General features: G+C 42.3%; 1 protein-coding gene across 2 annotated transcripts in view; it reads left to right on the forward strand.

Annotated features, from left to right (window-relative positions):
• Nucleotides 1–2,018: 2,018 nt before the first annotated feature.
• jarid2b (jumonji and AT-rich interaction domain containing 2b) overlaps nt 2,019–13,369 on the forward strand; it is an 85,616-nt gene continuing 74,265 nt past the window's right edge. For both annotated transcript variants that reach the window (XM_028424125.1, XM_028424130.1), the window contains exon 1: nt 2,019–2,582. In XM_028424125.1, coding sequence (XP_028279926.1) covers nt 2,538–2,582 — 45 coding nt within the window. In that variant the 5' untranslated portion in view covers nt 2,019–2,537. The remainder of the gene's footprint in view (nt 2,583–13,369) is intronic.

Here is a 13,369-nt window from a genome sequence, read left to right on the forward strand (position 1 = left end):
GGCTGTAAACCAGGAGATGATGCCATCGTTCATGGAGCTGCACAAGGGGAAATCAGGCTAAAAATGTCCTCATACCCAGCAAGCCTTCTGTCTGTACATTGCGTGGGCTAAATATGAACTGTGAGGGGGGGACTGCTGTGAAAATCAGACATCCCTCCACAGCTTGTCTCATTGATTCATGCCTAAATGTCAGCACCAGCAGGGCAGAAGACCCTGGTAAAAACCCCCTGAGAGTGCAGGGTGATCGGGGCTAAAGGCAGTGTGCTCCTCAGCCTGGTCTCAAAATAGCACACTTGACTCGGACACTGTCAGAGAACAAGACATCATTGATTAGAGGGGAAAAGATTTGCAATATTTTGCAATATAAACTAATTACCTGAAAGATTTTCTTCACTCTCAGGCACTTCTGTGCACTTCTGGATTCCTACCATGTTTTGTTCTATTTATATACCATTAGACTACATCACCCTATGGAGGGGCTACATAAATATAATGCCATCTGCAAACTATGCATAGACTTATTGACCTGTGAACTATTGATTTTGAATCTTTGTCAATGCATTTATGGGTAGGTTCAAGGCTTTGATCTTTTGGGGTGTGATGCTAACTCACATCAAACACAGAGGAGGGATCAATAGTTCTTCCTTGTTACATGAATGATAATGAAATCAGCATGATTGTGTGGATGGTGGTGGTGCTGGCTGATTGTAGTCCAGCTTTACAGGGAAAATCTTCTTTTGACATTCAAAGTCACACATGTACACATGATTCCTCCTACACTTCTACAAAAAAATTGAGTGGAGTAACACTGCCAGCTGAAATTTGACTATACAATCCAACTTCCAGTTTACCACTTGACTCAGAGCAGAGAGGCTGAAACCCAAACTGACAACAGCTTTTATGACTTATCTAATAACAACAGGTTACAGGCTAGTTTTAATTCGACAGGTAGAGCTCTGTATCTTAATACTGCTGTATGTGCACACACTGGCACATTACTTTTAACTACCTCCAGAGTTCACACAGAACAACCAACCCACTCAGTACATTAAAGTAATGACACAGCAAGCCCACTCCTGGTGAGGGGGATGCAGAGGACACCCAGTCATCTAACAGTCATGCTGCACTAGAATGGATAACATCAAAGTATGAATATTATGGGAGCACACAAACACACAGAAACTTTCACCATTCAATGATAAAGTTTGAAAATCACTGGATTTCTAACTTTATACATTCAGGTATAAATATTAAGGCCAACAGTGATCATGTAGTTGTTGTAGGTAATATCTTATGCATGGAAATAAAAATGTTTGTTAAAAGAGCAAAATAAAACGGGTCATTGTTTCAGTGGGTCCCCACTCACTCACTTTATCAGTGTGTGCAGCTGGCCCTCTGAAGTTTGTTTCATCCATCAGATGGTTTCATTGGTCCACTAATGCTACTGCGTTTCAGACCTGAGCTGCACTTAAATGCAGTTTAATGTGAGTACCGGGGATAGAAGCTGTGTGTGCATCATTTATCAACACAGAGTGCAGGTTTGCACTTAAAGTGTGAGCACATGGTGTGAGGTTGTAGTGTGGGGGTTGGGAGGAGTCATTTACATATTTGGGCACCCTCACCTCTTTTTTTGGGGGGGTTTTCTGGCTTCTTTCTGAGAATTGTGAATAAAACTCAAACTAAAGACAGATATCAGAGTAAAAACTGACAAAGGGAAATACTTTTAAACTTTACTGTGAAACAGCATGTCTCCTAAAAATGGCAGACCAACTTTAAGCCTCTAAACTAATGGTGTAGAAGTTAAAACGCACAATTTAGTGATACATTACCCATTAAAACACCCACAGACACAGTAAAAGACCATAAAAGAAGATGGTATAGGGCTGTGTGCTGGTGTTTTACGCGTAGGGCCGTCTCCGTGGGATTTTGAAGTTGCCGCTGAATGCTGAGGGATGTGATAGGCTGAGAGGCATGAGGCTGAGGAAGAAAGGAGCTGCTCACAGTCAGTAGAGCAGTGCCGCTGGAGAGCTCTCTCGTCGATCGCAGGCTCCAGCCAAAAAACAAAACAAAACAGACGTGACAAGCTAACGTTTTATTTTTTAATTTTATTTATTCATTTCTCAGTGTACCTTCCGCTTCAAACAAGATGTAACTTATTGGCATCACCTCAACTATATTCATGTATTTGAAAAGAGCCGGGAGTGAGTGCGCAGAGACGAGAAGCCGAGCTGTTCAGGCGAATGGAACTTATTGTTGTACATTTGTTTTGACTATGTTATCCCCAAGTGAGTTTGGGTTCAGTCCGTCTCTGTCCGTCGTCGACCCTTGATTTTTATTTTGTGGGGGGGGGGGATTTATATCCGAATACTTTTAAGGGAAACACCGAAGGAGGATTCCTGCAAAGGCGGCGAGCTTTTCCTACAGAGCCGGGGATTTAAATCGTCATTTGGTGGTGGAGCTCCGGGAGAGGCGAGAGTCAAAGAAAGAAATTCATGTGGCCATTCTTCCTATAGCCAAACATTTTTGGGGATTGCATAATGAGCAAGGAAAGACCTAAGAGGAATATCATTCAAAAGAAATATGTAAGTAAAAGCATATCTTTATATAAACACCCTGCTTTATTCAAGTTTGCTCTGCTCGTCTCGATGAAAATACATAAACTTTCATCCTGGATTGTGAAGGTTACCATCAGGCAGCTTGTGCACTATTTGGGTCAAATATCCTTTAGAATGTAATGCACATTAGTTTCCTCGTCGTGTTAGCGATTGCATGCTTTTATATTTAAAGAGACAGCAATGTTTATTCAATGTCTGTGTGGCAGCGTTTCTTCGACATCAGACATGTTTTAAGCTATTGGAACATCGGGTGCTTTGGGGGGTTGCTTCGCTCATTTTGACTCGTTTTAACGCGTGATGGGGGATGCATGGTGCGCCTCGGCTACGTTATAAAGCTATTAAAGGTTTTAAATGAACACACTTGGCAAACAGTTTGCAGGAAAAGCTTTTGTTCGCTCCACATTTCTTGCTATTCAGAGCCGTGAAGACGAGCCTGTCGGCCATGGCTCAGCTATTTCGGCTTCCATTTCGTCCCATGCTGAGCATTTCATTTGCGCTTTTTTAAAAAAAGAGCCATTAACCCTGAATATACAGACAACATATAACAACCATTATCACGCTGACGGTGGTGGAGGTGATGTTTATGATGGAGTGTGTGTACGTGTGTGTGTGTCGGTGCTGCGTATTTTTGCTGTGGGGCTGGCACACCGACATGTTTCGCGGACTGTTGTGGCTCTTTAATTCTCTCCATAAAGAGTGAGGAGGCAGAGCAGGAGGGAAAGGGGGTCATGCGATTCGGCATATTCACCCAATTTCCACCACTTGAAACGGCGTGGGGACACTGTGGGGTCCATGCTGGTGCTGTTGTGTTTGCCTTAGATCCCGCTATACATGCTAAGTCCCTCGGGGTGCTGTAATTTTGCAGGTCTCCCTGTGACCTCTGCGAACGAGCAGATATTGCAGCAGCAGCAGCAGCAGCAGCCCGCTGAGGGATAACTCCATTTTTTTTTTTTTTGCAACACTACGGTGCTTCAGCTCACCTCAGCCTCCGAATTCACATTAAAAAGCAGCACTTTGGTGGATGTGTGTGAGCCCGGTGTTTCTGTGTGATCTGTTCCAAGAGGCTGTGTGCAGTCGCATTGCAGAGGCGCATGTATGAAGCGACCATTTTCTTTCTGCAAGTGCTGAATTCATGGGTAAGAAGCTGTGACACAGAACACTTTCAGATCAGCCTCGGCTTTCAAACCAAGTCCTGGTCCGGTGGATTCACTAGTTGTCCACCCTCCGGAACAAAGACCCGTGCCGTTCGGCTTTAGTTACCATGTATGGATCTCCTCAGGCCTTCTCAGTATGTCTGTGCCCGAGGGAGGATTTTTAAAGTTTGTTGCACTTCTTTGATGTACACATTGTTGCTGTGAATTATCGTCACATTGTTGCCTTTAATTGCTCGAGGCATCTCGTGTCTGCTCATGCTCAGAAGCTGAAGTCAGCATGCACTGCCCCCCCCACTCCTCTCTCCCCTCGCTGCCCCCCTCCTTCCAAAACACCATGTGGAGAGTCTCTAAAACTGTTTCCTCCTGCAGCCTCATGTTGTTAGAAAATACCTGAAAACAAACAAACAATAGATTGCATTATGTCTGTGTTTTGTAGCAAAAGGCCAAACTGAGCAACAGGTTATTTTTTTCAAGTCATATTTATCACAAAGAAGTTTTGGCTCCTTGCTTACAAAATATCTTAATTTTCACTTGCGCACCACCCACCAACAACTTATTTTATACATAAAAGCAATAAAAGCACAGACTGAGTCTTTGTTGGAACAATAATATCTTTATTTGCAGTTATCTTAAGAACTTTTGGCCACATGGTTTGTCTCGCATAACTTCATGTCTCCTGATAAAAGTGTGAACACACTATGTTGTCATGGTGTGGTCCAGGATAACTTTTATTTTGAAGTGGAATACTCTGCTCTCTTTAAGAGGACTTAACCTCATCTTTATGACTTTATGTTCATGTTTATATGCTCATAATGTTTGATGTCAAACCTTCAGATGTTGAGCTAATCAAGTTGTTTGCAAGTCTCCCTCTGAACTGAGGAAACAGGATGTTCCACAGAAATAATGACTGAGACAGAAGTCCCCATTTAAAAAAAAAAAAAATTGAGCCACTGTGCTTTGACCAGCCAGTGTCACGCTGTCTAAAACAGGACAGGCTATTTTTTTTTTTTATTTGGTCTATTCATAACTTGGTTGTATAATTAGATGTGGAGACGGAGCATTGTGGCAGAGGGAGAATGGTGTGTCTGTGTGCCTGTCTGCAGGATGCATGGTTTTAGTCCTGCGCATGTGTGTCACATCTGTCATGTGTTTTTGGCAGCTGCAAGTTGATGCATAATGTCAGGCCCGGACCAAAATAGGTTGACAAATGTGCATTTTTTTTTACAACAACCTGGAAGAGTGCAGATCCTTCAAGCTGTCCTGACCTCCAGGGTTTGAGAAAGGACTCTTGGCCATTACTGATCCCCTGCTCCCCCTCCCCCCTTCTTCTACTCCCCTCCCTAATTAGCGTAAGACAATTATACATGCTTGGCTTAACCATTTCCCCTGAAACATGAGCGTGAGTTGTACAAGGCCCCCCTGCTCCACTCCACCCCCTTTTTAACCCAACAAGCAACCACTGTGTGTGAATGATATTAAAACTCATCGGTCATAATATGATTTAAAAATTCTTAGTACAGGGACAAAGCAAGGCGCGAGTCGTTTTCCATTAGGGCAGTGTCAGTGGGAACCAAAAAGTACCGCCACATTGCTTTGTCAGTTTTTATCCTGTAGCAGCAGTGTCACTGACACCAGTTTGTGTCACTGCAGGACTTTCTTTCTGCTTTCCTTTCAAGGCAGGAAAAAAGTATTTTGTGGGTGTGTTCTCTTTGTCGGTGCTTTTTAAGCCAATGGTTGAGGGGTTAGTGCTTTTGTAATGACAGAGGTATCAAGCGCTAATGTGTGGCAGTGTTGTTCTGTCTAACGAAACATGACACACAGTGTGTGTGTGTGTGTGTGTTTGTGAACGCGTGTAAGCGAGAGTAGTGGGAGAGCACAGCAGAGTGCAGCTCAGTGCAGCCAGGGCCATTTTGTGCAGAGTCGGCTCTTCCTGTAGGCCCCAGCTGGGGCTAGGCCTCTGATTCAAAGGTTGTGTGTGTGTGTGTGTGTGTGTGGGTGCATGTTTGTGTGCACGCATGGTGTGTGTGGGACAAGCACAGCTGCTGCAGGGGCCTTTACAAATGTAAAGAGGCTGTCAGTGTTTGTTTCATCAGGAGCACAACTGATGAGGGCCAAGTTGAAAATCCATTGCACTGAGAGTGTGTGCGTTGAGCGTGCACAAAAAGAGGAAACAAAAATAGAGAGTGGGGGCAGAATGGGGAGTGCAAAGGCACAGACTCTCCCCCTCCTCTCCTCCTTTTCCTCTCTTTATCTCCCTCTCGCTCTGTCTTTCTGTCTCTGTCTCGCTCTCTCGTTCTTGGGCTGTCCAAATGAAATGTGGGCCTCATGTAGAACCATGAAGAGAGGGTCACAGGGTTGTTTTTTCACTGTGCCTGAGCCGTAATGCGCTTCATTTAACCTTATGTTTTAATGCAAATTCTTCTTTCATAAGCTCCCTTCTCCTCACGTGTGCAACATGGCAGGGTTCACTTTGCAACCCCTCTGTCACTATGGCTACCAGGGCAAACCAAAGTGTACCGTGGCAAAAGCGACGTTTTACTGCCTGTTTATTTTACTACGTTCACCATGGTAACGTTCCACGTGGCACATGTGAAGGGCGCTATGATAACTGATAAAGTACTCTTCATATATATGCCTGTGTTTCCAAGATGATGCATGCAGGGGTGTGACTAAATCAAAGAAAAACACAAGACAGGGCTTTTAATTTGAAGGTAGCGGTTCTGCTTTATTGTTTTTTTATTTATCAGTGGGGAAAAATAAAAGCCGAGCAACTTTGATCACATAGTCAGACTGAATGGTGTAAAAAGTAACTGCTAAGACTTTAAAAGTCCTCTTGATGATCACCAACAATTTACACACAATGAAAACAAACCTCGAGTTTGTCTTACTTGTGCTGTGCAGAGAAAACAGGATGCATAAAAATGGGAAACTCAATATTTAATCATACATGCTCTCCCCTATATCTTTGTGCTCTTTAGTGACACATTGTCAGCACACTAAGTTTTGGGAGGTGTGTGAACATCACCAGGCCTTCAGTTTAACAGTTGTGTGTTAATGCAGAGAGGAAGAAGCCTTCCCACGCTGCAGGCACAACTTCACATCCCTCTGGCCTCGTATTTTCCCCCCTGACACGCACTGCCAAAGAAGGTTGGCCAGTTTTAATCCAGTCTCATTTATTTATGTATTTATTAAGTTTGTGCTGAAATGAGAAGAAGGCAGTGTGTTTTTTTGCTTAAATAAAGTCCGTTCTGCCAACAGAAAGTTTACTGCATCATTACAGGCGCTCTGTGAGCTGCCGGCTTCAATTTGGACCAGCGAAGCATGCTCGGCAGCCAAATGCATCACAGCTCAGCTCTTTTCTCTGACATAAATACAGGCTCCCTGTTTACCCTTTAGTCTCTCTGCCTCTCTCTTTCGTCTCTGCATCTGTTTCCTACAGCATTATGTCACACACACACACACACACACACATAGCACAAACTCCCTGTTATGCAATATGACCTTTTCTCTTATCAGCTGTTGGCATAGACTGTAGTCTTTGGCTCTTTTCTGGCACCAGTGCATGCTCACCCACACGCAGGCAAAGGTCTTAAGGTGTACACCTGCAGCCAGTAGGTGAGATAAATTGGATTTAAGATCAGCCATGTCAAGTGCCTTGCGAAGTTGTGCAGAATAATGACACAAATCTGGGCGTGAGTGTCTTTGTTTTGCAGTATGTCTATTTGTGCTTTGTGCGTGTGTGTGTGTAGGTGTGTTTTTCAGAATATGCTCCAATAGTTGGACACAATGCAGTTGTTAAGAACCAGTGCAGACTTGTGTGTGTCACGTACACCACTTGTGTTCCCTCTGTGCGTGTCTTCAATCAAGTGATTTATATCCTCCTGCTCCTGTAGGTTTGGATGGAGATGGGGGAGTGAGACAGCTGGTCAGGCCCTGAGAGGCTGTGTGCATATGTGTATGTGAACACAGGCGTGTGTGTGTGTGTGTGTGTGTGTGTTTGAATGAGCGAGTGGTTGCCACAGCTTATCCGTTCTGGATCCCTATGAAGCTGAATCAACACTTTAGCTTTGTCTTTGGTAGGGCCTTGCAGGCTTTAAAGAAGTCCATGAAGGACGTTTAGCAATTGTATAATGAAAAGAAAACTATTGATTTTCTTTTCTTTGTTGAAGCATTGTCATATATATATATATATATATATATATATAATTTTGTTTTTAGAGAAGCACACCAAATAATCTTAAGGTGGTAGTTCAAAATTCAGTTTAGCCCAGGGCTTTGATTTAAGCTCTGCAAAGCTGAGAGAGTAGGTATTATGTTGTTTTGCAGCCCTTTTTGAATCTGTAGCTTAGACTGGCATTAGCTTTTAATGACCATTATGTTCATCTCTACGACTACAACCTCTTGACCGATCTCTGTTCACCTTCCTCCCACTCGTCATCTCAACATCAGTTTAATAAACACTCCTCACATTTTCATCCTGTGGTCAATCCCATCTGATCCTCTATTGTGACTCTGTCGTCTTTAAACATCCAGTGAATTAAGCCTCGGGGGATGAAGCAACAGAGCAGAGGCTCAGTCAGTATCGATCCTGCATTATTCTCAACCCCCCCCCCCCTTTTCTGCCTAGAATATCACAGTTTTGCTGTCAGACATACACAAAATGTCTTGACTGTGGTGTTAAGATTAGGAAATCCTAAAGCTTACATATCACATTTAATGACAGTGTCATGTGACAGTGCTGGGAAATACATTTTACCTTCGTGTGTACATTCATAACTGTTCTTGTTGTGTGTTAGGACCTCACAGGTTTGTGGTAATCTATAAATCGTTCTTTTTGTGGTGGAGCAGTCTGCCAAAGAGGACCAGAAAGGACTTGTTGGCAGAAAGCGACAGCGCTGCCTTGGCTGTTGAATTGCACTCATTTAATCTCTCACGAGAGTGTTTACCAGTGATAACTTTTTTCCGTATTTGACAATCATTATCTCTCTCTTTTTTTTTAACAGTAGCCATTTGTTGCTCTTTAACCTGGCTAGATATGGAGCCCCCTCCCACACACACACACACCTTTTTTGCATTTGGCGCCTCACGAGGGAGGCCTTAATTCAGGATGGCAGACTCCACCCTCTCTCCCCCCTCTAACCAGGGGGAGTAATGAGTGAGTGGAGCAAAGTGGCTGGCTGACCGCTGTTACTGCCTAATCTCAGCCCTCACCGAATGATGATAAAAGTAGATGTGGTGTGGGTTATACGAAGCTTGTTGATTCAAGGCAGAATAGCAGGTGTAAATCTTGACTTGACAGATTTAGAGTAAAATGACTGGTTTCAGAGAAGGTGTTAACTGCTTTCTGGCCCTCGCTTGCAACAGTCACGCCTTCCAAAGTGTATTTAGAGGACTGGACAAGAGCATGTTTTCATGCTGAAACATGGATGGGGGGATGGGAGTCAGCTCTGCTCTGCTGCTGCTGAGTTGTCGGATGTGCTGGTTCCCGCGTGAGAAAATGGGAGGAATGAAGAGGTAATGGTAGGTAGAGGAAGAATAAAGATCTTGATTTGTGAGTAAAGTACACATTCTAGTTTTATCTCCAAATACCACAAAAACACACATTTATCCCCCATCCCTTGCACAACTCCATCTTGTCTTACAATAGAATACTGAGTGGAATTTTTAGACCCTGTTCCACTCTGTCTCTTGCACCTCCTCCCCCTCACCTCATTTGGTCTATTACTCAGCACAGCTATGAAGACAGGAAACAGGGAGCTTTCTCTAGGATACTGCTGAAGAAAGCGGGGGTATTTTATTGCTTGGTCGTTGCAGAAGAGGATCCAATGAATGGTCATTCACTTCACTCCAAGTTTAAAGTCTTCATGTGTGTTTGTGATAACCATTTGTTTGAAAGACCAGGCAGCATAGCCACATGGTTAGATTGTTTTCTCTTTTTTTAATCTCCCATACAGTCAACATCTTTCATTCTGCTTTGTTTTGATTTTCCCTAACATCTTTATTGATTGCGATCCGTTTTATTTTTGCTGTGATATTCAGCTTCAGTGCTTCTTAATCTTATTATGTGAAGTATTGTTAGGGGGTCCTTTGACTTGTTCTCATTTTATTTTTATAAATAGTAAACTATGAATTGATAAATCACTACAGTAATATAGATTTTTTTTTCTTTTTCTTGCCCATTGATTTTTTTTTTTTTTAATGCAATAGGTTCTTTTTAAGGTTTTCCTCGGAGAGAAGCAGAGTGTGAGTCAAAGGTATTGTTCCCCCTGTTTTAACCTTAGCTCAAAAGATAAGGGCTTTTACAATTCTCTTGGCTGCGTGATTTCCTCCAGGCCGCACAGCAGGGAGCTATAGTGCACAGTACACTGAGGGAAGGGCGCCAGAGTCTGGGCTGAATGTCTGGCTGGCCTCCCCTGGCCCTGGATCAAACATCACAAGGCCCACGGGGGGAGAGGGGCAGCCCTGGAATTCACAACCTGTGATCGTCAAGGCGAAGAAGTCCAAGAGGATAGAAATAATCAAATTAGGCAACATCTCAAGTGGAATATCCATAGCAACCGCACTAAAAGACAAGGGGTGTCTTCTGAACTCTGTTGTTATTGCTTCCTGTACAAAACATAGCTCCTGAAAATCTCAAAGGCTGACACAAGTTTCTTTTTTATTTGGTTGTTTGTGAGTGTGGATAGGAATAGAGTAAGTTACTGGTTAATTCCAAACCGGACTGCCTTTCTTATATTCACATGCTGCAATGAGTAATCTAGAAACAAACTTTGGATGAACAATATTTGTAAGGCAGCCAGCACAAAGTTACCATGGTGATAAAAGCATCTGCATGTGTGATAAGGGGGACTTACAGTATACCTCCCACCCCCAGGTTTCTGTAGAAACTGCCATGCTGACAACATTTCTGAGCAAGTCAGACATCTCTTCCTTTTTTGTTTCAGATGTTGCACGAGGGTGTGGAACTAGATGAAGTTAGATTGTTGTTGGAGCATCTGGTTCCCGGCTGCATTCTGGGGAAGTTTGTTTTGTGATCATGTGAGTCAGAGATATCAAGTGTGGAACAGTGAAACTGAGAAAATTTAGCCAAGAAGGGAAATTTTTAACTACAAATAGGTCTGTGGTGTGTGTGTGTGTGCGTGTGTTTTTTTTTCTTTTTCTTAGAAAATATTAAGTTTAGGACCGTTTCATTGACATTGACAGTACTGACACTAACACAGTATCTATTTGTCCTTAAGGTTCTTTAGGAACAACAATTTTGCTCTTTCTGTATTACATCTCGAGATGTATTAGTCATGAGAAACTAGTAAACTTTCACAAAATATGATGGCAGCCCATTTTGTGACAGTAAATCCTTTATTTTACCATTATTGACAATTTTCATTATGAGCAAACAAACCTGACATTCAGTCACAGAAATCAAGAGTGGAATTTCATATTACTCATAACATGCAGTCACTTATGACAGTTTTTAAGCCGTGTCTTATTCCTCAGGTGGTGGCACACAATTTGTGCGTTGAAGTGATTCACAACAACAAAGTCAGCCAAATACATTAATGGATATGCATTTAGGGCCTGGGCAAAAGGTGTGTGTATATATATATATATATATATATATATATATATATATATATATATATATATATATATATGTATATATATATATATATATATGTATATATATATATATATATATATATATGTATATATATGTATATATATGTATATATGTATATATATATATATATATATATATATATATATATATATATATATATGTATATATGTATATATATATATATATATGTATATATATATATATATATATATGTGTATTCAAATGAACAGCTGTGAGGTGCATCTTAATGTGATGCAATTTTGAGTCAGAATGTGATACTTACTGCATGTCATATTAAAAATTAGGGACACTAAAGGGTCGGTTGTTGTATTGGGATTGCAGAGCTCAAACCCCCCACCCCTCCATATTGATGAATGTATGTTGTTGTAGACTATAAACACCTCAGATTAGTCAATAGATTGGAAAAACCATCATTGCTTACAATCAATGTGGGTTGCATGTCATGCTGAACTAGACGTCGGCTGAGGTTTAAAAGTGCATGATCAGCCACTCATACATTTTGGAGTGTGAGAAACTCGGCATCATTGTCTTTGGCCTGTCCTGCTGACTGGAGCAGTAAAACACAGACCGCTGAAAGGCTGCGCTCTAAATTCATAGATGACTATTTCCTAGCCACGTGACTAAAACCTAAACTAATGTTGAGTGTGCCGCCAAACTATCTCTCTCATCAGTGACATAACTACCTGCTTATGAGTTTAAAGTACGTTTTCCTTCTCTGTGCTCAGCCCTGAAGTTAAGTAATTTCCCATTGAGGCTCATGTTGAGGTTACCTATCAGTGATCTGCTATGAGCATGTGGCCACCTCTTGCTTCTGTAGGTTGCTTGCTCTGCTGATGCCATCTAAGTTCCCCTCGGGCTTCGCCTTCATTCTTATTTCCCTACCAGGAAAAACACAATTTTTATTGTTTGTTCATTTTTTTTTTGCAATTTCCCTATGCTGTCTGCATGTATCTTTTTTCACTGTTTTTGTCTCTGCCATCTCTTACCTCTTCTCTCTCTGTCCCCCATATTCTGTCAGTCTGTCAGACCCCCCCTCTTTTCCCTTCCCCTTTCTGTGGGCCCCTCAGGCCTCAAAGAATTTGCCTTTGTGTGCTGTAGTGTAGTGAGTAGACCGAGGGAGGGGGTGAGGTGTTAGTTAGGGGGTTTTGTCCCAAACTGTGAGGTGAAAATCATTTCTTAATTGCCTTGTGTCCTTTTTTTTTTGAGCCAGCGGTTGTGGCAGGGAGTAGACTCCTAAGCCTGTTCTGCGAGTCCAAACGTAGAGTGACTCCCTTGTCTAAGCTCTGGTTTTGTTTCATAACGTTCTCTGGCTACAGTGTAATCTGCAGTCACACAGCAACACGTGCATACACGCACACAGACGCACACAAACAGAGGCCTTAAAAGGGTTTAAGATGTTGGACACAGCAGAATACAAAGAAACTAGGTTTTGGATGTAGCACTATGACGACTAGGTGAGGGTGTAAATGAGCAGTGCTGGTTGTATAGACTGATACTGCTTTGTATTACACTCAGCATACACACAGCACAGCATTACAAATTGTTTATTGACATCTGCTTGTCTCTTAGCACAGCGTGAGCATGTTCTGCATAATAAAAATGACTTTGAATTACAGTTTTGCTTGGTACAGGATATGAAATTGTAGGTGTAAGGTTAACATGCATTTCTCCCTATAGCCAAAGGTTTGGACATTGCACCTGAAAAGCCACGTATCACATTTTTGCCTCAGATGACTGTTGTCATTGTGGTTTAGACTGATGTGCAACATGATTACTTGTCTCATTGCTTTTCAAAGTGTAGTAAGGTCTGGCTCATGTTTATGTTGGGTCATGAGGGAGATTGTGGAACCAGTACTAAAGATGCACATTGACCTAACATCAATGACCATGGTAGTAGGTTGAGCTCACATCACTCACTCTGAACGGGGGTGTTCATGTGACTGTGGTCAGGCTCTATTCCT

The sequence above is a fragment of the Parambassis ranga genome, chromosome 2, assembly GCF_900634625.1.
Source record: "Parambassis ranga chromosome 2, fParRan2.1, whole genome shotgun sequence".
Classification (NCBI taxonomy): domain Eukaryota; kingdom Metazoa; phylum Chordata; class Actinopteri; family Ambassidae; genus Parambassis; species Parambassis ranga.